The 24,546-nt window shown below is 47.1% G+C and overlaps 1 protein-coding gene across 8 annotated transcripts in view; it reads right to left on the minus strand.

The window, feature by feature from the left end:
- TCF3 (transcription factor 3) overlaps positions 1-24,546 on the minus strand; it is an 861,587-nt gene that overhangs the window by 592,239 nt on the left and 244,802 nt on the right. For all 8 annotated transcript variants that reach the window (XM_069216217.1, XM_069216218.1, XM_069216223.1 and 5 more), the window contains exon 5: positions 12,418-12,511. In XM_069216217.1, the coding sequence (XP_069072318.1) occupies positions 12,418-12,511 (94 nt within the window). The remainder of the gene's footprint in view (positions 1-12,417; positions 12,512-24,546) is intronic.

The raw sequence follows: 24,546 nt of genomic DNA on the forward strand, positions 1-24,546 counted from the left end.
AGGAGTGGAAGTAGTCTGAAATAATGTTCTTAATACAGCTTGACCTACTGTGGCTTGTTGTGCGGATAACACGTCTACACAGTAGTGCTTGGTGAATGTGTGAGGCGTAGACCATGTGGCTGCCTTACATATTTCTTGCATTGGGATGTTTCCTAGAAAGGCCATGGTAGCACCTTTCTTTCTGGTTGTGTGCCCTTGGTGTAATGGGCAGCTGTCGTTTAGCTTTAAGGTAGCAGATTTGGATGCATTTAACTATCCATCTGGCTATACCTTGTTTTGATATTGGGTTTCCTGCATGAGGTTTTTGAAATGCAATAAATAGTTGTTTAGTCTTTCTGATGTTTTTTGTTCTGTGAATGTAATACATCAATGCTCTTTTGACATCTAATGTATGTAGTGCCCTTTCAGCTACGGTATCTGGCTGTGGAAAGAACACTGGAAGTTCCACTGTTTGATTTAGATGGAACGGTGAAATAACCTTTGGCAAAAATTTAGGATTGGTCCTTAGGACGACCTTATTCTTGTGTAGTTGTATAAAAGGTTCCTGTATTGTAAACGCCTGAATCTCGCTTACTCTTCTTAGGGAAGTAATGGCGATGAGAAATGCCACCTTCCAGGTTAGGAACTGTATTTCGCAGGAGTGCATGGGTTCAAAAGGTGGACCCATAAGTCTAGTTAGGACAACATTTAGGTTCCATGAAGGAACAGGTGGTGTTCTTGGTGGTATAATTCTCCTAAGGCCCTCCATGAATGCTTTAATGACTGGTATTTTATATAGGGAAGTTGAATAGGTAGTCTGCAGGTATGCAGATATTGCTGCAAGGTGTATTTTAATGGAAGAGAAAGCCAGGTTAGATTTTTGTAAGTGAAGCAAGTAACCCACTACATGTTCTGGAGTTGTGTGTAATGGTTGTATTTGATTAATATGGCAGTAGCAAACAAACCTCTTCCATTTACTTGCATAGCAGTGCCTGGTGGATGGCCTTCTGGCTTGTTTTATGACTTCCATACATTCTTGGGTAAGTTGTAAGTGCCCGAATTCTAGGATTTCAGGAGGCAGATTGCTAGATTCAGCGATGCTGGGTCTGGGTGTCTGATCTTTTGGTTGTGCTGTGTCAACAGATCTGGCCTGTTGGGCAATTTGATGCAGGGTACTACTGATAGGTCTAGCAGCGTTGTGTACCAGGGTTGCCTTGCCCAAGTTGGTGCTATTAATATGAGTTTGAGTTTGTTTTGACTGAGTTTGTTTACCAGGTAAGGAAGGAGAGGGAGAGGAGGAAAAGCGTAAGCAAATCTCCCTGACCAGTTCATCCATAGGGCATTGCCTTGGGACTGTTTGTGTGGGTATCTGGATGCGAAGTTTTGGCATTTTGCGTTCTCCTTTGTCGCAAACAAGTCTATCTGAGGTGTTCCCCAGAGTTTGAAATAAGTGTTCAGAATTTGGGGGTGAATTTCCCATTCGTGGACCTGTTGGTGATCTCGAGAGAGATTGTCTGCGAGTTGATTTTGAATCCCTGGTATAAATTGTGCTATTAGGCGAATTTGGTTGTGAATTGCCCAACGCCAAATCTTTTGTGCTAGCAGGCTTAACTGCGTGGAGTGCGTCCCCCCTTGCTTGTTTAGATAATACATTGTTGTCATGTTGTCTGTTTTGACGAGAATGTATTTGTGAACTATTATTGGTTGGAAAGCTTTTAGTGCTTGAAAAACTGCTAGAAGTTCTAGGTGATTTATATGCAGTTTTGTTTGATGTACGTTCCATTGTCCTTGTATGCTGTGTTGATCGAGGTGTGCTCCCCACCCTGTCATGGAAGCATCTGTTGTTATTACGTATTGTGGCACTGGGTCTTGGAAAGGCCGCCCTTTGTTTAAATTTATGTTGTTCCACCACAGAAGCGAGAGGTAAGTTTGGCGGTCTATTAACACCAGATCTAGAAGGTGACTCTGTGCTTGTGACCATTGTGATGCTAGGCACTGTTGTAAGGGCCTCATGTGCAGTCTTGCGTTTGGGACAATGGCTATGCATGAAGACATCATGCCTAGGAGTTGTAGTATCATCCTTGCTTGTATCCTTTGTGTTGGATACATGCGTTGTATGATGGTGTTGAAATTTTGAATTCTTTGTGGACTTGGAGTGGCTACTCCTTTTGATGTGTCTATTATGGCTCCCAGGTATTGTTGTACCTTGCGCGGCAGAATTTTGGATTTTGTGAAATTGACGGTGAACCCTAGTTTCAAGAGGGTTTGTATGATATGATTTGTGTGATTTGAGCACTCTATTAACGAATGGGCCTTGATTAGCCAGTCGTCTAGATATGGGAACACATGTATTTGCTGCCTTCTTATGTGTGCAGCGACCACCGCTAGACATTTGGTAAAGACTCTTGGCGCGGTTGTTAATCCGAAAGGCAGTACCTTGAATTGGTAATGTATTCCTTTGAATACAAACCTTAGGTATTTCCTGTGCGATGGGTGTATTGGTATATGGAAATAAGCATCCTTGAGGTCTAAAGTTGCCATGTAGTCGTGTAGTTTTAGCAATGGCAATACTTCTTGTAGTGTGACCATGTGAAAGTGGTCTGATTTGATGAAAGTGTTCACTACTCGGAGGTCTAGGATTGGTCTCAGCGTTTTGTCCTTCTTTGGTATCAGAAAGTACAGTGAGTAAACTCCTGTGTTTATTTGTGTGTTTGGCACTAATTCGATTGCATTCTTTTGCAATAGTGCCTGCACTTCTATCTCCAGGAGATTGGAATGGTGTGTTGTCAAATTTTGTGCTTTTGGTGGTATGTTTGGAGGGAATTGTAGAAATTCTATGCAATAACCATGTTGGATAATTGCTAGAACCCAAGTGTCTGTAGTGATTTCCTCCCATGCTTTGTAATAATGACTTATTCTTCCCCCCACTGGTGTTGTGTGGAGGGGGTGAGTGACATGTGAGTCACTGTTTAGTAGTAGGGGTTTTGGGGCTCTGAAATCTTCCTCTATTCCTAAGGAATTGCCCTCCTCTATATTGTCCCCGAAAACCTCCTCTATACTGTCCCTGGTAACTGGACGGTGTTGCTTGTGAGGTGCTGGCTTGTGTGCTCTGACCCCGAAACCCCCCTCGAAAGGGTGTTTTACGGAATGTGCTGTAATTGCCTCTGCTCTGCGGGGAGTAGAGTGCGCCCATGGCTTTGGCAGTGTCCGTATCTTTTTTGAGTTTCTCAATCGCTGTGTCCACTTCTGGACCGAACAGTTCTTTTTCGTTAAAAGGCATATTGAGAACTGCTTGTTGAATCTCTGGTTTAAATCCAGACGTTCGGAGCCATGCATGCCTTCTGATAGTTACAGATGTATTAATTGTCCGTGCAGCTGTATCTGCAGCGTCCATGGAGGAGCGGATCTGGTTGTTGGAAATGGTCTGTCCCTCCTCAACCACTTGTTTTGCCCTATTTTGTAAGTCCTTGGGCAGATGTTCAATGAGATGTTGCATCTCGTCCCAGTGGGCTCTGTCATAGCGCGCAAGTAGTGCCTGGGAGTTCGCGATGCGCCACTGGTTTGCAGCTTGTGCTGCAACTCTCTTACCAGCTGCATCGAACTTGCGGCTTTCTTTATCTGGGGGTGGTGCATCTCCAGATGTGTGGGAGTTGGCCCTTTTCCTAGCTGCTCCTACAACGACAGAGTCTGGTGGCAGCTGTGAAGTGATGAAAACCGGGTCTGTAGGAGGCGCCTTATACTTTTTTTCCACCCTTGGTGTGATAGCCCTACTTTTGACCGGCTCCTTAAAGATTTATTTTGCGTGCCGGAGCATACCAGGGAGCATAGGCAGGCTTTGGTATGAGCTGTGGGTGGAGGAGAGTGTGTTGAATAAAAAATCATCCTCGACCTGTTCTGAGTGGAGGCTTACGTTGTGAAATTGTGCTGCTCTAGCCACTACTTGAGAATACGCGGTGCTGTCCTCTGGTGGAGATGGCTTCGTAGGGTATGCCTCCAGACTGTTATCTGACACTGGGGCGTCGTATAGGTCCCATGCGTCTTGATCTTGGTCACCCTGGCTTATGGTGGTGTGAGCTGGGGAGTGTGATGGAGTTTGTGCTGGTGAGACGTTAATCACGGGCGGAGGAGAGGGTGGTGGGGTAACTCTTTTCACCACTTTTGGTTGTGGTGTCTGTTCAGTTTGGAACTCCAACCTTCTCTTTCTTCTAATGGGGGGAAGGGTGCTTATTTTTCCTGTCCCTTGCTGTATGAAAATACGCTTTTGTGTATGGTCCACATCAGCTGATTGTAGCTCTTCCTCAAACCTATGCTTTAGCATTTGGGAGGTTAGCGAGTGCTCTTCTGTATAAGAGCCTGAAGCTGGGTCGCTTGCAGTTTGTTTCGGCACCGAAACCCTGTCTGCGTGTTTTTTCGGCTCCGAGGTGACTTTTTTCTTTTTCGGGGCCGAAACCTCTCGGCGTCGATCTTCTTCGGTGCCGCTGTCTCGGCGTCAAGCCGTGTCCACACCGGCATCTCGGTGTCGAGGCTTGTCTCCAGCACTTTCTCGGTCCCGAGAAGGCTGCGTGCCGGTGTCTCGACCGGAGTCGGACGATCTCGGCACTGTTTGGGCCTTTTTCGGTGCCGACGGTCGGTCACCGAATTTATGGGTGGAGCCATGGCCTGATGGCAGTGGCGTCCCCTGGGCCTTGTAAATCTTCCTCTGTGTGGTTTTCGACGTCTTACTCACGGTTTGTGTCTCGTCGAATCCTTCGGAGTCCGATTCTTGGATCGAGAAGGTACCTTCCTCTTCTTGTTCCTCGAACTCTCGGTGGGCTGTCGGCGCGGACGCCATCTGAAGTCTTCTGGCTCGACGGTCTCGGAGTGTTTTTCGGGACCGGAACGCACGACAGGCCTCGCAGGTGTCTTCACTGTGCTCAGGTGACAGGCACAGGTTACAGACCAAGTGTTGGTCTGTATAGGGGTATTTATTGTGGCATTTGGGGCAGAAACGGAACGGGGTCCGTTCCATCGGCGTTCTTCAGCACGCGGTCGGGCCGACCAGGCCCCGACGGGGGATCGAAAAACTACCCCGAAGGGCACCGGAGCTCTTCGATCTTCGATGCGGTGTTGTATCTAACTACGCCGATCCCGAACGCAACAATACCAACGAAAATCTTCCGAAATTAGCTATCTTTCCGTTCCGAAACTCGGAGCGACAGGAACACGTCCGAACCCGATGGCGGAAAAAAAACAATCGAAGATGGAGTCGACGCCCATGCGCAATGGAGACAAAGGGAGGAGTCACTCGGTCCCGTGACTCGAAAGACTTCTTCGAAGAAAAACAACTTGTAACACTCCGGCCCAACACCAGATGGCGAGCTATTGCAAAACATGCGTATCTACAGCGACAGATGCCATCGAACATTTGATTATTATGGCAGTAATAAACAAATCTTTTCCACTTATTTGCATAGCAATGTCTAGTGGTAGGTTTCCTAGCTTGTTTTATGACCTCCATACGTTCATGTGTAAGGTCTAAGTGTCCGAACTCTAGGACTTCAGGAGCCAGATTGCTAGATTCAGCGATGCTGGATTTGGGTGTCTGATCTGTTGTTTGTGTTGCGTTAACAGATCTGGTATGTTTGGTAGTTTGACATGGGGCACTACTGAAAGGTCTAGTAGTGTTGTGTACCAAGGTTGTCTTGCCCATGTTGGTGCTATTAGTATGAGTTTGAGTTTGTTTTGACTCAACTTGTTTACTAGATATGGAAGGAGTGGGAGAGGGGGAAAAGCGTAAGCAAATATCCCTGACCAACTCATCCATAACGCATTGCCCTGAGACTGATCTTGTGGTTACCTGGATGCGAAGTTTTGGCATTTTGCGTTTCTTTGTTGCAAATAGATCTATTTGTGGTGTTCCCCAACTCTGGAAGTAAGTATTCAGTATTTGGGGGTGAATCTCCCATTCGTGGATCTGTTGGTGATCCCGAGAGAGATTGTCTGCTAACTGATTCTGAATTCCTGGAATAAATTGTGCTATTAGGCGAATGTGGTTGTGAATCGCCCAATGCCATATTCTTTGTGCCAGGAGACACAACTGTGTTGAGTGTGTCCCTCCCTGTTTGTTTAGGTAATACATCGTTGTCATGTTGTCTGTTTTGACAAGAATGTGTTTGTGGCTTATTATGGGTTGAAATGCTTTCAGCGCTAGAAATACTGCCAATAGTTCTAAGTGATTTATGTGAAACTGTTTTTGGTGAGTGTCCCATTGTCCTTGGATGCTGTATTGATTGAGGTGTGCTCCCCACCCTATCATGGAGGCATCTGTTGTTATTACATATTGTGGCACTGGGTCTTGGAAAGGCCGCCCTTTGTTTAAATTTATACTGTTCCACCATTGAAGCAAGGTGTATGTTTGGCGGTCTACCAACACCAGATCTAGAAGTTGACCCTGTGCCTGTGACCACTGTGATGCTAGGCACTGTTGTAAGGGCCGCATGTGCAACCTTGCGTTTGGGACAATGGCTATGCATCAGGACATCATGCCTAGGAGTTTCATCACCATTTTGACTTGTATTTTTTGTTTTGGATACATGGCCTGTATTACATTGTGAAATGCCTGAACCCTTTGTGGACTTGGAGTGGCAATCCCTTTTGCTGTGTTGATTGTCGCCCCTAAGTATTGCTGTGTTTGATACAGTATAAGGTGTGACTTTGTGTAGTTGATTGAGAAACCTAGTTTGTGGAGGGTTTCTATGACATACTTTGTGCGTTGTGAACATTTTTCTAGCGTGTTGGTTTTGATTAACCAATCGTCTAGGTACGGGAACACATGTATTTGCTGCCTTCTGATATGTGCAGCTACGACTGCCAGGCACTTTGTAAAAACTCTTGGCGCAGTTGTTATTCCGAATGGCAACACCTTGAATTGGTAATGTATCCCTTGGAATACAAACCTTAAGTACTTTCTGTGTGAAGGATGTATAGGTATATGGAAATATGCATCCTTTAGGTCTAGTGTTGTCATGTAGTCTTGTTGTTTGAGTAGTGGAATTACGTCTTGTAATGTCACTATGTGAAAGTGATCGGATTTGATGTAGGTATTTAATGTTCGGAGATCTAATATAGGTCTCAGACTCTTGTCTTTTTGGGGTATGAGAAAGTACAGAGAGTAAACTCCTGTTCCTTTCTGGTGTTTTGGTACTAATTCTATTGCTTCTTTTAGTAGCAATGCCTGAACCTCTAGTCCTAGAAGATCTATATGTTGTTTTGACATATTGTGTGTTTTCGGTGGGACGTTTGGAGGGAATTTGAGAAATTCTATGCAATAACCATGCTGGATAATTGCTAGGACCCAAGTGTCTGTTATTTCCTCCCAATGTTTGTAAAATTTGGTTAGTCTCCCCCCCACAGATGTTATGTGTTGGGGATGTGTGACTTGTAAGTCACTTTGTTTTGAGGAGTTTTGGGACTCTGGAACTTTCCTCTATTCTTTTGGGATTGTCCCCCTCTATATTGTCCCAGAAAACTTCCCCGCTGATACTGGCTCTGGTAAGTGGGTCTTGTCTGTGAGGTTGTGGGTTCTGTGCTTTGTCCTCGAAACCCCCCTCTAAACTGTGTTTTTCTAAATGTGCCTCTGCCCTGTGGGGAGTAGAGTGCGCCCATGGCTTTGGCCGTGTCAGTGTCTTTTTCAAGTTTTTCGATCGCAGTGTCCACCTCCGGCCCAAACAACTGCTGTCCGTTGAATGGCATATTGAGCACAGCTTGCTGTATTTCTGGTTTAAATCCTGATGTACGCAGCCATGCATGTCTCCTGATTGTTACTGCTGTGTTGACAGTTCTAGCAGCTGTGTCTGCAGCATCCATTGCTGACCGTATCTGATTTTTGGAGATACTCTGTCCTCCTTCTACTACTTGCTGCGCTCTCTTTTGGAACTCCTTGGGCAAATGTTCTATAAAGTGTTGCATTTCGTCCCAATGGGCCCTATCGTATCTGGCCAACAAAGCCTGTGAATTGGCAATACGCCACTGGTTTGCTGCCTGTGCCGCCACCCTTTTGCCTGCTGCGTCACATTTTCTACTTTCTTTATCTGGAGGTGGTGCATCTCCTGAAGTATGTGAGTTCGCTCTTTTGCGTGCAGCCCCTACTACAACTGAGTCCGGTGTTAGCTGTTGTGTGATGTACACGGGGTCTATTGGTGGCGGTTTATATTTTTTCTCAACTCTTGGAGTAATGGCCCTTCCTTTTACAGGCTCTTCAAACACTTGTTTGGAGTGTTTTAGCATTCCGGGTAGCATAGGAAGACTTTGAGACTGGCTGTGTGTGGACGACAGTGTGTTAAAAAGAAAGTCGTCTTCAATGGGCTCAGCATGCAGGCTGACATTATGAAATGCCGCTGCTCTCGACACCATCTGTGCGTAGGCTGTACTATCCTCTGGTGGCGACGGTCTAGCTGGATAACATTCAGGACTATTATCTGACACTGGTGCGTCATAAAGGTCCCATGCGTCAGGGTCATCTTGACTCATTCCTGTATGAGTTGGGGATTGCATCATTGGTGGAGTGGCTACTGGTGATGGTTGCGGAGAGCATTGTGGAGATGGTGGTGGGGTTACTTGTTTAGCCACCTTTGCCTGTGGCTGCTTGTCTTTTTCCTGAAAGGCAAGTTTGCTTTCATTTTAATCAGAGGGAGAGTACTGATCTTCCCTGTTTCTTTTTGGATATGGAGCCTTCTTTGTGTATAGTCTGGCTCTATTGCTTCCAATTCCTGTCCAAATCTATGTGTCTTCATTTGTGTGGACAGTCCTTGTTCCTCAGTGTAGGAACTTGTTTTCGGTTCCGAGGCCGGATGTTTCGGTATCGAAACCTTTTCGGCTGCTTTTTTAGGTTCCGACGAACCCTTCTTTACTTTCGGCGTCGTGGTCTCTCGGTGCCGACCCATTTCGGTGCCGCTATCTCGGTGCCGAACCTGGTCTGAGCCACTATCTCGATCCCGAGATTGCTGTGTGGTGGTGGTATCTCGACCGGAGTCGGATGACTTCGCCCCCAGCGTGCCCTTTTTCGGTGCCGATGATCGGTCACCTATTTTTCGGGTTAAGCCATGGCCTGTTGGCGGTGGCGTCCCCTGGGCTTTAGTGGTTTTTTCGTGATTTTTGTGTTTCGACGTCTTACTCACGGTTTTCGGCGTTTCTTCGGGATCGATCTCATCCGAGTCCGATTCATGGATGGAGAATGTTTCTTCCTCCTCCTCGAAACGCTCTTCTCCTGTCGGCGCCGACGCCATTTGCAGTCTCCTTGCTCTTCGGTCTCTTAGTGTCTTCTTGGACCGAAACGCTCGACAGGCTTCACAAGTATCTTCCTTGTGTTCCAGCGACAAACACAAGTTACAGACCAGATGCTGATCTGCATATGGATACTTGTTATGGCATTTTGGGCAGAAGCGGAATGGGGTCCGTTCCATCAGCCTTGAAGAGACACGTGGCCGGGCCGACCAGGCCCCGACGGAGGATCGAAAAAAAAACCAAAGGGCCACCGGAGCTCTTCAAAAGTCGGTGTTGATCTGTTGTAACTAACCCGATACCGAACACAAACAATACCGACGATTTTTCCGAGATTATAACTAACTTTCCGACCCGAAACACAGAGCGAAAAGGAACACGTCCGAACCCGATGGCGGAAAAAAAACAATCTAAGATGGAGTCGACGCCCATGTGCAATGGAGATAATGGGAGGAGTCCCTCGGTCTCGTGACTCGAAAAGACTTCTTCGAAGAAAAACAACTTGTAACACTCCGAGCCCAACACCAGATGGCGGAATGTGCACAGCATGTGTATCTGCAGCTACACATGCCATCGAACATATATATTCCCTTTCTTCTTAGGAATGGCACGACTGTCGCCAGGCATTTTGTGAAAACCTTGGTGCTGATTGTACTCCGAAGGGTAAGACCTTGAATTGGTAGTGTACTTCTTAAAGTACAAATCTGAGGTATTTCTTGTATGCCTCATTTATGGGTACATGCAGATGGGCATTCTGAAGGCTTATGGTTGCCATGTAGTCTCCTCTTTGGAGGAGTGGTATTACCTCCTGTAGAGTTGTCAACTTTAAATCCGGAGTGCGAATGAATTTATTTATGAACCCGAGGTCCAGGATCAGTCTTAGTGTAAGGTCTTGTTTTGGGACCAGGAAGTAGAATGAGTAGTTTTAGTTCAATTCCTTTTTTGGTACTCTCTCTAATGCCTGTTTTAGCAAGAGTTTGTTCACCTCTCCTTTTAGTTGTACCAGTTCTGTTCTCTATCTTTTCTTCCTTGGTAGTTTTGAGAGTTCTATACAGTAGCTGTGGCGTACCACATTTAGTACCCAATTGCCTCTGGCAATTTTCTCCCACTGTTGTGGGTACAGAGCTATTCTGCCCCCTACCAGTGTTGTTTGAGGGCTTGCGGGTATTTGTGAGTCACTTGGTTGCTTCCCCTCCCCTGGGGGGGTTGGCCCCTTGCTCTCCCTCTACCTCGAAAGGGCTTTCTCGTGGGGTGTTGCATTGCTGGTACCCAGTTTGTTGGCTACCCTGTAGAGTACTCCCCTGGATTGGTTGCTGTTGCCCTGAGGTGATGGCTCCTCTTCCTGTGTGCCTTCTAATGGTGCTCCCTCTCCTGAAATTGCCTCTGTATTGTAGTACCCCCTTCGCCTTGGCTGCATGGCTGTCCTTTGGGATTTGTTGTAACGGCTCGTCCACCTCTTGGCCAAACAAGACCTCTCTAGTGAAGGGCGTGTATATTATGGAGGCCCGTACTTCAGGTTTGAAGTCGGATATCCTGAGCCATGCATGCCTTTTGAGTGTTGTCCCTGTGCACATTTGTCTGCTAGCTGTGGCTGTGGATTCCAGGGCGGATTTTAAGCATGTGTCGGTGATGGTTTTTCCCTCCTGTATAATCAATCGCCTTTGCCTTTCTTTCATCTCCTTCTGGGAGTTTCTTCACGAGTTCCTCAATTTCGTCCCATTGCTGGTGGTCGTATCTGTTTACAAGGGCGTTGAAGTTGGCTATACACCACTGTGTTGCTACTTCTTTTACCTTCTTCCTTCCCACCATGTCCAGCCTTTTGCTTTCTATTTCTGGGTGAGGGGGGTATTGTGGAGGAGTGTGCATTGCGGATCCTTTTTGCTGTTGTGAAGATGGAGTCCGTCACTGTGTCCCCCCAAATGTATTTGGGGTCCTTTGGAGAGGGTTTGTACTACTTTTCCACCCTTGGTGGAACCCCTTTTGGCTGCTGCAGTTTCTCTGAATGCTTTCTTACCGTGGTCCAGTATAATGGGTAGCATGGGTAGGTATAGGTTTCCCTTGTTTGAAGGCATGAGGGTTTCCAGTAGGAAGCAGGAGTCCACTTACTCTTCTTTCAGATTCTGCGCCTCCAGCTTGCTATTCTTCATCACTGGATAGACCTACTTCCTTCAACGACTCCTGGTGTTTTTGGTTCAGCATCTCTGCGTAGTGTTCTTCCCTCTGCCTTTGGCGGTCTCCGACGGTTTTGGGGACAAATGCGGCACAGGCCTTGCAGCCATCGTCTCTGTGATCTCTTGGGAGGCAGAGGTTGCAGACTTTGCGCGGTTTGCGCCGGGCAAACTTATGGTGGCAGTTCGGGCAGAATTTAAAAGGGGTGTTTTCAATGACCCCTACCTTGCTTCATACTCTTGGTCCGTGGATTTCAATGTTGTCCCCTGCCAGTGGATGTGTTTGCCTCTCTCCTTGCCCCGGTTGCTGTTGGTTTCGGCATTACCTTACCAGGAAAAACTTTCAAATTTTTATGTTTTCGGCATTGTCTCAAAAAACTCTGAAGCTCCTCCCTTCCACTTCTAGACCCAACAGATGGAAAAATAATCTGACGATGGCTACCACTCACAGGCACTTATGGGGCACCTTCTGACGTCATGCAGAGGAACTGATCAAACACCGAATGGTGGTTGACCACACACAAAACAAGAAGAACAAAAAAAAAGAATTCTATACCCAACCACTAGATGGCGGAATGATATACAGCAAGTTAATCCAAAAAATGATCCATGCTGCAAAACCTCACATTGGTGGTATCCTATATCTCCAAAGGTTTACCCACCTTTGCTCTTCATGAATAAGTACTTTAACAGAAAACTGAGAGGAACTTTTCTTCAGTTTCATCTTTAATTAAACTTTAATTGATTGTTTATAAGGTCAATGGCACACATCACTGAAATGAAAAGTTGAAGTAGAATTAATCTTTAAAAGCATGAGAAAATGTGTGTAAATATCCAATACTGTTTGAAAATCCTTGGGTCCCAACCTACGTAAAGGGAACAACATTCATGCAATATCTTAATGCATTTTAAGAGGATACATACATGAGCAGAGATTGTATTAAGTTGACCTACTATTACTAAAATTGTGCGTTTGGGAACTTCATATATGCCACAAACACTCAGAACTCACCAAGTCCAGTAGCCAGAAATTGTGCAGATGCTATGCTGCTTTCATGAGAGGATAGTTCTCTATGTTCTCCATAATGGGGGCCTTCCACGTAGCCCTGAAAATAGATTGAAAGTTCCGTCATCAAACAAGGCTCATTCTAGTCCCAAAATCTAAAGATTGCTTAAACCAACATCTGCCAGCAATTTAGCTAAGTACTGAAAAACATTATTACCTCCTATGGCAAAACTAACAAAGCGGTTACTTACCAGTAGGAGTAGTCTTGCAGCATGAATCGTTTTCTGGATTCACTTGCTGTACATCTATTCCACCATCTAGTGGTTGGGTCAGGAATCGTGCGCGGTTATTTTTCTCTCTTTACTACCTCCCTCCCCCTTCTATCCCTCCCTCCCTCCCCCCCCCCAGCCCCACCCCCCCAGTGTGTAGGGGTCATCATCCACCATTTAGGGGTAAGGCTATCTTTTGTATGAAGTCAGCAGTGCCCCAGAACTTTCTGGGGGTGGTCGTCATCCTCAGATTCCTTTTTCTCCTGGTGTGTGTTCTCTTGGAAACTTTCCTTGTTTCTAATTGTTGCTCACAACGCCTATTAGGTTTTATCCCCTTTTCCGGGAGGGAGGAGAGTGCAGGCTAGAAAAATACTCCTATTGGTAAGTAACCATTTCATTTTACAGCAGGAATCCTTTTCTGGATTCACCTGCTGTGCATCAGATTCCGTAGCAGTGTTTGGTTTCTTCAGAATGAGTGTTTGAAATGTGGATGAGTTGGCAAAGAACTGTTGTAGCATTCTCTGTCCCACTTGTGCTTCCTTGTTTATCTTAGTGTTTCGTAAAGGTGTTGGGAGGACCATGTTGTGGTCATACAGATGTCGCCAATTCGCTAGGAACCCTACAGTTGCGCCCTTCTTTCTGGTTGAATGTGCCCTGGAGCATGTGGTTAAAGTATTCTTTTCTTTGTGAAGCATGTTTAGATAAGTTTCCACTATCCGCTGTGCGATTGTTCCCTTATTTACAGGCATATCTTTGCTTATCCTGGCAAAAGGGACAAAGCGTTGGTTCCCTGTCCAAACTGCTTTTGTCTTCTGCAGGTAGTAGTACATCAGCCCCCTTTTGAGGTAGAATGTCACAACTGCTAAACATTTTGTAAACACTCTGGGGACTGCAGTCATCCCGTGTAAGGAAATGCCCCCTTGGCATGGTTACCCCCTAACTTTTTGCCTTTGCTGATGCTAAGTTATGACTTCAAAGTGTGCTGGGACCCTGCTAACCAGGCCCCAGCACCAGTGTTCTTTCCCTAAACTGTACCTTTGTCTCCTGTGGCATAGGTAAGTCTAGCAGGCCTCACCGCCCTAAGGCAGGGTGCACTACACCACAGGTGAGGGCATATGTGCATGAGCACTATGCCCCTACAGCAGTGGTCTCCAAACTTTTTAATGCTGCGCCCCCCCAGTTGAAAAATAAAAATAATTGGGCCCCCCTCCGAATTTTTCACATTTATTTTATAAAGATGGCAATGTTTAAATATGTCTAGACCTATTTAAACATTGTAGTTAAGTACTGTTGCCTTTTTAAAATGGCAATTACATGTTTCTGCTTAAAATAAAGGCATTTATCTGTATAATGCTTCTTTTGGCCAGAGTCTGGCGCCACCCCCCTAACCCAACCCCCCACCCCCTCCGGGACCACTTGAGGCCCCCCTAGGGGGGCCCACCCCCCAGTTTGAAGACCTCTGCCCTACAGTGTCTAAGCAAAACCTTAGACATTTTAAGTGCAGGGGAGCCATAAGAGTATATGGTCTGGGAGTTTGTCAAACACGAACTCCACAGTTCCATAATGGCTACACTGAAATATGCGAAGTTTGGTATCAAACGTCTCAGCACAATAAATGCCAGTGTGCAATTTATTGAACAAACACCCAGAGGGCATCTTAGAGATGCCCCCTAAATATCAATCCGACTTCTAGTGCAGGCTGACCAGTTTCTGCCAGCCTGCCACACACCACACATGTTGCTGGCCACATGGGGTGAGGGACTTTCTCACTCTGTGGCCAGGAACAGAGCCTGTACTGGGTGGAGGTGCTTCACACCTCCCCCTGCAGGAACTGTAACACCTGGCCGTGAGCCTCAAAGTCTCACCCCTTTTGTTACAGTGCCCCAGGGCATCCCAGCTAGTGGAGATGCCCGCCCCTCCGGCCACTGCCCCGACCTTTGGCGGCAAGGTTGGAAAAGATAATGAGAAAAACAAGGAGGAGTCACCCACCAGCCAGGACAGCCCCTAAGGTATCCTGAGCTGAGGTGACCCCTGCCTTGAGAAATCATCCATCTTGAGTTTGGAGGATTACCCCAATAGGATTAGGGATGTGCCACCCTCCCCACAGGGAGGAGGCACAAAGAGGGTGTAGCCACCCTCAAGGACAGTAGCCATTGGCTACTGCCCTCCCAGACCTAAACACACCCCTAAATTCAGTATTTAGGGGCTCCCCAGATCCCAGGAAATCAGATTCCTGCAACCTGAAGAAAGAAGGACTGCTGACCTACAAGCCTGCAGAGAAAAAGAAAGACGACAACTGCGTTGGCTCCAGCCCTACCGGCCTGTCTCCAACTTCGAAAACCTGCATCAGCGACAAATCCAACAGGGCCCAGCGACCTCTGAAGCCTCAGAGGACTGCCCTGGACTACAGGACCAAGAAACTCCAGTGAACAGCGGCCCTGTTCAAAACCAGCTACTTCTTTGCAACAAAGAAGCAACTTCCAAGGACTTCACATTTCCCGCCAGAAGCGTGAGACTCTACACTCTGCACCCAAAGCCCCCGGCACGACCTGCAGAAAACCGACACCTCAGGGAGGACTCCCCGGCGACTGCGAGCCCCTGAGTCCCCACAGTGACGCCTGCAGAGAGAATCCAGAGGCTCCCCCTGACCGCGACTGCCTGTAACAAGGGACCCGACGCCTGAAACCAACACTGCACCCGCAGCCCCCAGGACCTGAAGGAACCAAACTGACGCAGGAGTGACCCCCAGGCGACCCTCTGCCTAGCCAAAGTGGTGGCTGTCCCGAGAAGCCCCCCGTGTACCTGCCTGCACCGCTAGAGAGACCCCCAGGTCCCTCCATTGATTCCTATCTGAAACCAGACGCCTGCTTTGCACACTGCACCCAGCCACCCCTGTGCCGCTGAGGGTATGTTTTGTGTGCCTACTTGTGTCCCCCCCAGTGCTCTACAAAACTACCCTGGTCTGCCCCTCGAGGACGCAGGTACTTACCTGCTGGCAGACTGGAACCAGAGCACCCCTGTTCTCCATAGGCACCTATGTGTTTTAGTCTCCTATGTGTTTTGGGCACCTCTTTGACCTCTGCACCTGACCAGCCCTGAGCTGCTGGCGTGGAAACTTTGGGGTTGCCTTGAACCCCCAACGGTGGGCTGCCTATGCCCCAGGACTGAGACTTACCTCCTAATCTAACATTTAGTTACCTCCCCCAGGAGCTGCTGATTTTTGCACTGTGTCCACTTTCAAAATAGCTTATTGCCATTTTTACAAAGACTGTACATGATATTGTTTTCATTCAAAGTATCTAAGTGAAGTACCTCACATTTAAAGTATTAACTGTAAATCTTGAACCTGTGGTTCTTAAAATAAACTAAGAAAATATATGTTTCAATATTAAAACATATTGGCCTGGAGTAAGTCTTTGAGTGTGTGTTCCTCATTTATTGCCTGTGTGTACAACAAATGCTTATCACTTCCCTCTGATAAGCCTACTGCTCGACCACACTACCACAAAATAGAGCATTAGAATTATCTACTTTTGCCACTATCTTACCTCTAAGGGGAACCCTTGGACTCTGTGCACACTATTTCTTACTTTGAAATAGTATATACAGAGCCAACTTCCTACACCCCGAAAGAATGCAACCTGAATTGGTAGTTTTGTCAACTTACCACAATGCAAATGTATCATGAGTTTGCTTGCTACAGCAATTGGACTAACATCCTATAGGGTTGTCATAGGAAGTGTTCTAATAGGATGTACCTGTTATGGGGACAGACTGAGGATCACCTGAATAAGCCCTCCTTCTTGGGAATGAGGAAGTACAGGATGTATATGTGGTAAGCTCCTGTGCCTCTGTTTTGGAGATGCACCAGTTCTATGGCCCCTTTGAGGAGCACCTGAACCTCCTTGTAAAGAAAGTAGAGCTGTTCCAGGGTTAATGTGTGTGTATATGAGGTGGGATGTTTGGTGGGTTGAGAGAAGTTCTAGGCAATACCTGTGTTGTGTTGCCTTAGTAGGAATATAGTTTAGATCTGGGTACTTTGGTAGGTTTATATCGTAATCCTCCCATGGGTCATCCCTAAGGGTGAGGGTGTACAGAATGCTCAATCATGTGATGGGCTACAGAGGGCTTCCATGCTCTAAATAGGAGTCTAATGACCCCAGAGGCAAATCAGAGGGAGATGAAAGGGGAGAAGACCGCGCTGGCGTAGGAGGCAGAAATTGTGGTAGGGGAGGAAGTGAGGGGTTGTCTAGTAGCCTTCTACTTAAATCTCTTTGGGGTTCTTCAAAGGTTAAGTCTCCTCTTCCTTAGGAAAGTGTTTGCAGTCTCTGGCGGAGGGCAGTGATTTTTACCCCCAAGACGTTGCACACGCTCAGGAGGTTGACCCAGGGATATTTGGTTCAGTTCAATCACCTACCATGTATGGGCATTTGTGGGCCTCAAAGACAGTAGATCGAGGGCATGGAGCCTTGGAAGACACCATAGGGTCCATAACCCAAAGTTACATGACATTTTGTCTTTCCCAGCATACTTCAGAAACTATCGGAATCAATACAATGGAGTATTTCTGGGAGATGGGGGTGGAGAACCTGAAGCACAAACCTGGCATACATCTAATCTGGAAGTCCAGTCAATACTTGTCCAAACCCAATGGAGAAAAGCAATCTAACAATGAAGTCCAGGCCCAAGCACACTGCCAACTTAAGGAAGTCTAACAATATCTTGTTACTTGAAAAGACTTCTTTGAACCAAGAACCTCCAATGTCCGAGACCAACACTGGATGGAAGGAGTATGCAGAGCATTACTATCGACAGCCATATAAATTATGAATTTATGATTACATCCTAGTAGAAACTCTGGTATTCTACTTAAGATACATACACACCACTTGATGGGTCCAAACGGAAAGCTTTGTTAATAGTGTGCGATTTGAGACCCAATGTGGTTGTCAGGTCATAAATTCCTAAGCTTTTGTCTTTATCTTTCTACTCAGCTCTAAAGATAGAAAGTTAGAGGGCACTGCAGTGGAAATGAGAACAATGTCCTGTTGTGGAAAGAGACCAGACACAGCAGGCTAATAGTGCAAACGGGTTTTGTATGATCAATGTGTACTTGACAGTTCTACTCTCAACTTGGTACTATAGTGAAGGCTCTGTGGATTTTAAATTTAGGGGAAATGAAGACTTCAAGTGTTTCAATAATAAGCAAAGATGGTACAATTTTGAGTAAGAAATTTGGGTATACAGGCAGAACTACCATCTATGTGTTTACTGAAGCACCTTATCTGTGAGTCACCTAATCGCCATAAAGAAGTTATCACAAATCGAAAGACTACTTTTCTGAACAGCTGAGACTGCAAGAACGCACATGCTCAAAAGGTGGGGCCAGAATTCTTGCAAGGACACCATTTAAACCCCACATCGCCATTGGGACAGTCCATGATTGGATTAGACCTTTTAATTCTTCCATTGACATTAGTGACTGGTACTCTGAATAAGAACATGTTTCCCCAAATTTATGGTACACGGCTACTTGCCTAAAGAACACAGATCCATTATTATGGCAATTCAGTAGTTAACAATTACTAAACAATATTGTTAGGCGAAACATGTAAGGTGAAGTGAAGCACAATGAGTGTAAAAATGTCCATTTGGCAAAATTGTGGGCACGCTTTCAGGGATGTTGGAATTGTTATCTCTTTTGAGACTATCAAATTGAGGGAAAGTTCATATAATGTCTACTTCACTGGACATTTTGCCACATTAAGTGATTAAGGATTAAAGTGTTATACCTTCCCTTCAAGAAGATTATTTCACGGAAGCAGATGTCTACCAACAGGTAGAACTGATGGCCCAACTAGGGTTGCCACCAGCCTAACTAGTATTTTAGTGTCCCGGCCAGTGCCTTACGTCAAAATGTGTTTCAAAGATTCCCTTAGGATCCCTGACTGATAAGGTAAACAAACAAAAAAAACACAGGAAGGCTATGTTAAAAATACAGAGGATTTTCTATTTCAGTTCCATTGTAGTATCATTTGCGGGCCTATGTAGAATCATAAAATGTGAACAAATAGCCATGTATTTTTCTCTGAGAAAGTTGGCAACCCTAGGTACAATCCATCCAAGCATCAACTCTTCCGCACACAACTCTAAGGAACTCTTCTTCGTCATCAACAAGTTCACAGATTCCCCTCCCCCAAAGCCACCAGCATCCCCCCCCCCCCCCCCCCCCCCCCCCCCCAATCACAGGACCTCAACAACAAACTTGCCACCTTTTTCCACCACAAGATCCAGGACATCAACGACAGCTTCCTCCAAGAAAATCCTGGCACCAGAACCTGTGACCGACCCACCCCACCAGAACTCACCCAGACCATCCACAGCTGGTCCACCCTCACCACCGAGGAAACAGTCAGCATCATGAACAGCACCCACTCCGGAGCCCCCACAGACCCCTACCCACGCCACATATACATCAGAGCCAGCGCATCCATTGCCCTCGAGCTCCAGAACACAATCAACTGCTCCATCAACACTGGCACCTTCCCCAAGGGCTAGAAATAAGCCCTCTCCTGGAGAAACCTTCAGCCGACCCATCAGAACTATAGAATTTCCGGCCCCTCTCGCTGCTACCCTACCCAGTCAAAGTACGGGAGAAAGCAATCAACGTACAACTATGGAACTTCGAGGCCAACAACTCCCTGGATAGCTCCCAGTCCAGCTCCGGCAGCAACCACAGAACGGAGACAGCCCTCCTGGCAGCCACCGACGACATCCAATTACTCCTAGACTGTGGCCACACTGCAGCACTCATACACCTTGACCTCTCAATAGCATTTGTCATGGTCTCCCACAGCACTCTGCACACCAGACTCCACAACATAGGAATCTGCGGAAGAGTCCTGGAATGGATCCACTCTTTACTCTCTGGGAGGACGCAGAGGGTCAGACTCCCGCCGTACACTTCCAAACCCATAGGAGTCAACTGTGGAATCCCCCAAGGATCCTCACTTATTCCCACACTGTTTAACATATACATGGCCCCACTCGCTGCCATCGCCAGAAGCCACAGTATGAATGTAGTGTCATATGCCGATGACACACAACTATTTCCCTCACCGAAGACCCGGACACGGCCTAAAAGAACTTCCACTCAGAAATGGAAGCAATCGCCACCTGGTTGAGAGAGAAAGCTACCTCAAGCTCAACTCAGACAAGACTGAGCTCATCATCTTCGGAAACACCACCTCAGTTTGGGACGACTCCTGGTGGCCCATATCCCTCAGCACCCCTGCACCGACTGAGCACACCCGCAACCTAGGAATCATCCTCCACTCTTTCCTATCCATGACCCACCAGGTAAACTCAGTTGCCTCCTACTGCTGGCACACACTCAGCAAACTTCGGAAGATCTTCAGATGGATCCCAGCAGACTGTCGCAGGACAGTCACCCACGCCTTAGGCACTAGCAAGCTTGACTATGGCAATGCCCTCTACGCCAGCACCTCATCTAGGAACACAAAAAAACGACAACTCATCCAGGACGCCGCCGTTAGACTCATTCTGGACATCCCTTGCTGGGAACACATCTCCCAACACCTGAGGACCCTCCACTGGCTACCAGTCGAGAAGCAAATCACCTTCAAGCTACTCACCCACAGATACAAGGCCATACACAATGCAGGCCCAGCCTACCTGAACCACCATGTCTCCTTCCACACCCCAGCCAGATCCCTCCACTCTGCCCAGATGGCCCTGGCCACCATCCCTTGCATCCACAAAACCGGAGGACGATCCTTCACCTACATTGCAGCAAAGAGCTGGAACAACCTCCCCCTGCACCTCAGACAAAGCCAGTCGCTCACCATCTTCAGGAAGAAACTCAAGATGTGGCTCTTCGGATGAGGTCCCTCCCCTTCTCTCAGCACCTTGAGACCCTCACGGGTGAGTAGCCGCACTTTACAAAAACTGATTGATTTGATCCATTTTCATCAAGGGCACTTAAAACTTACATTTCTTCCTATATTGTAATGATGATACACTGATGTACACAAAAATTTTAATCAGACCATTCATTTCATGATATTTAGTTGGTCAGATCAACTTGTGACCGTTTTAACCTTCTAAAACAATGCATATTACTTCTACATCTCAACAACAAAGAATGTTGGGTCAAAGAGCTACAGGGTACAAAGCTGGATCTACAGGAAATGAGCAGGAAACAATGTGAAATAGCTTCCTCTAATACCTCTCTGGGTTTCAGGATGGCTTTTGCAGATTATCTACGAAATTCAGCTTGTGAAGCTTTAGCATCACCTTCGTGAAGACAATCAGCATTTACAGAACTGAATTTTACCAGAACAGACAAGTCCAAAAGTAAAGACTGTTGCTGTTAATGAGCACAATGGTGATGCTTAGCATTGCTCTCTCAAGATCTCCTTTACCAACCAACTGTGCAGGTAGATGTAAACATATAACCCCTGCCTTGTGCTGCCACCACTACAAGACATTATGTGCAAACCCTTGGGTCATCTTTATCCCAAAAGGCTAAACTTAGAACTGATAATGTACCTTATACACAACAAACCCCAGGAACTTCTTGTGTTTTCTGTTCATGTGCACCTGCAGGGAGGCACCTGGACTCTAGGACAGTCATTTAGTATCCATTTTCTTTTCGGAAGTAGAAACTATTAGAATGTGACCATTTGAGTATAAGCAATAATGAACCTGATCAATCGTTTGTGGACCAGACTAGGTTTTAGTGTCTTACCTGGTTCTGGAAAAAGGAAGCATAACCCTTTTGGCACCATTTCTTTTGCTTCTTTAAATATATATTCATCCACTTATTGTTGCAAGTGAATTAGTTCAGTCTTGTTATGCCTCTTTGTAAAGAAATGGCCCCCTGTTGTAGTTACCCCCCACTTTTTGCCTGGTACTGATGCTGACTTGACTGAGAAGTATGCTGGGACCCTGCTAACCAGGCCCCAGCACCAGTGTTCTTTCCCTAAAATGTACCATTGTCTCCACAATTGGCACAACCCTGGCACCCAGGTAAGTCCCTTGTAACTGGTACCCCTGGTACCAAGGGCCCTGATGCCAGGGATGGTCTCTAAGGGCTACAGCATGTCTTATGCCACCCTAGGGACCCCTCACTCAGCACAGACACATTGCTTGCCAGCTTGTGTGTGCTGGTGGGGAGAAAATGACTAAGTTGACATGGCACTCCCCCCTCAGGGTGCCATGCCAACCTCACACTGCCTGTGGCATAGGTAAGTCACCCCTCTAGCAGGCCTTACAGCCCTAAGGCAGGGTGCACTATACCACAGGTGAGGGCATAGGTGCATGAGCACTATGCCCCTACAGTGTCTAAGCAAAACCTTAGACATTGTAAGTGCAGGGTAGCCATAAGTGTATATGATCTGGGAGTCTGTCAAAAACGAACTCCACAGCTCCATAATGGCTACACTGAATACTGGGAAGTTTGGTATCAAACTTATCAGAATAATAAACCCACACTGATGCCAGTGTTGGATTTATTTTAAAAAAATGCACACAGAGTGCATCTTAGAGATACCCCCTGTATTTTACCCCATTGTTCAGTGCAGGACTGACTGGTCTGTGCCAGCCTGCTGCTGAGACGAGTTTCTGACCCCATGTGGTGAGGGCCTTTGTGCTCTCTGAGGACAGAAACAAAAGCTTGCTCTGGGTGGAGGTGCTTCACACCTTCCCCCTGCAGGAACTGTAACACCTAGCACTGAGCCTCAAAGGCTCAGGCTTCGTGTTACAATGCCCCCAGGGCACTCCAGCTAGTGGAGATGCCCGCCCCCTGGACACAGCCCCCACTTTTGGCGGCAAGTCCAGGAGAGATAATGAGAAAAACAAGGAGGAGTCACTGGCCAGTCAGGACAGCCCCTAAGGTGTCCTGAGCGGAGGTGACTGACTTTTAGAAATCCTCCATCTTGCAGATGGAGGATTCCCCCAATAGGAATAGGGATGTGCCCCCCTCCCCTCAGGGAGGAGGCACAAAGAGGGTGTAGCCACCCTCAAGGACCGTAGCCATTGGCTACTGCCCTCCCAGACCTAAACACACCCCTAAATTCAGTATTTAGGGGCCCCCAGAACCTAGGAAACTAGATTCCTGCCACCTAAGAAGAAGAGGACTGCTAAGCTGAAAAACCATGCAGAGAAGACGGAGACACCAACTGCTTTGGCCCCAGCTCTACCGGCCTGTCTCCCCCCTTCTAAAGACACTGCTCCAGCGACGCTTTCCCCAGGGACCAGCGACCTCTGAATCCTCAGAGGACTGCCCTGCTCTAGAAGGACCAAGAACTCCAGAGGACAGCGGCCCTGTTCACCAAAGACTGCAACTTTGAAACAAAGCAGCAACTTTGAAACAAACTTGCGTTTCCCGCCGGAAGCGTGAGACTTGCTACTCTGCACCCGATGCCCCCGGCCCGACTTGTGGAGAACAATCACTTCAGGGAGGACTCCCTGGCGACTGCGAGTAGCCAGAGTTGGCCCCCCCCCCCCCCCAAGCCCCCACAGCGACGCCTGCAGAGGGAATCCAGAGGCTCCCCCTGACCGCGACTGCCTGCTCCTCAGATCCCGACGCCTGGTAAAGACTCTGCACCCGCAGCCCCCAGGACCTGAAGGATCCGAACTCCAGTGCAGGAGGAGTGACCCCCAGGAGGCCCTCTCCCTTGTCCAGGTGGTGGCTACCACGAGGAGCCCCCCCTTGCCTGCATCGCTGAAGAGACCCCTTGGTCTCCCATTGATTTCAATTACAAACCTGACGCTTGTTTGCACACTGCACCCGGCCACCCCCGTGCCGCTGAGGGTGTACTTTCTGTGTGGACTTGTGTCCCCCCCGGTGCCCTACAAAACCCCCCTGGTCTGCCCTCCGAAGACGCGGGTACTTACCTGCAGGCAGACTGGAACCGGGGCACCCCCTTCTCCATTGAAGCCTATGCGTTTTGGGCACCACTTTGACCTCTGCACCTGACCGGCCCTGAGCTGCTGGTGTGGTAACTTTGGGGTTGCTCTGAACCCCCAACGGTGGGCTACCTTGGACCCAAACTTGAACCCCGTAGGTGGTTTACTTACCTGCAAAAACTAACAAACTCTTACTCCCCCCAGGAACTGTTGAAAATTGCACTGTGTCTAGTTTTAAAATAGCTATATATGTCATTTATGTGAAAACTGTACATGCTATTTTGCTAATTCAAAGTTCCTAAAGTACCTACCTGCAATACCTTTCATTTGAAGTATTACATGTAAATCTTGAACCTGTGGTTCTCAAAATAAACTAAGAAATGAAAATGTCACTTACCCAGTGTACATCTGTTCGTGGCATCAGTCGCTGAGATTCACATGTTCTGCATTAGCTCGCCATCTGGTGTTGGGTCGGAGTGTTACAAGTTGTTTTTCTTCGAAGAAGTGTTTTCGAGTCACGGGACCGAGTGACTCCTCCTTCTGTGCTCATTGCACATGGGCGTCGACTCCATCTTCGATTGTTTTCCCCGCAGAGGGTGAGGTAGGAGTTGTACTATAGTAATAGTGCCCGCGCAATGAAATGTGTAAGTATGTACCTATTAAAGGTTTAAATAATATATATACAAATGTACAAAATTGAAGGTAACTTCTGAACTGCTACAGGCTTCCGGGGAGGTGGGTGGGCACATGTGAATCTCAGCGACTGATGCCACGAACAGATGTACACTGGGTAAGTGACATTTTCAGTTCGATGGCATCTGTCGCTGTAGATACACATGTTCTGCATAGACTAGTAAGCAGTTATTTCCCCATAAGCGGTGGTTTAGCCTGTAGGAGTAGAAGTGGTCTGAAATAGAGTTCTTAATACAGCTTG

This window comes from Pleurodeles waltl, chromosome 12 (assembly GCF_031143425.1).
Source record: "Pleurodeles waltl isolate 20211129_DDA chromosome 12, aPleWal1.hap1.20221129, whole genome shotgun sequence".
Classification (NCBI taxonomy): domain Eukaryota; kingdom Metazoa; phylum Chordata; class Amphibia; order Caudata; family Salamandridae; genus Pleurodeles; species Pleurodeles waltl.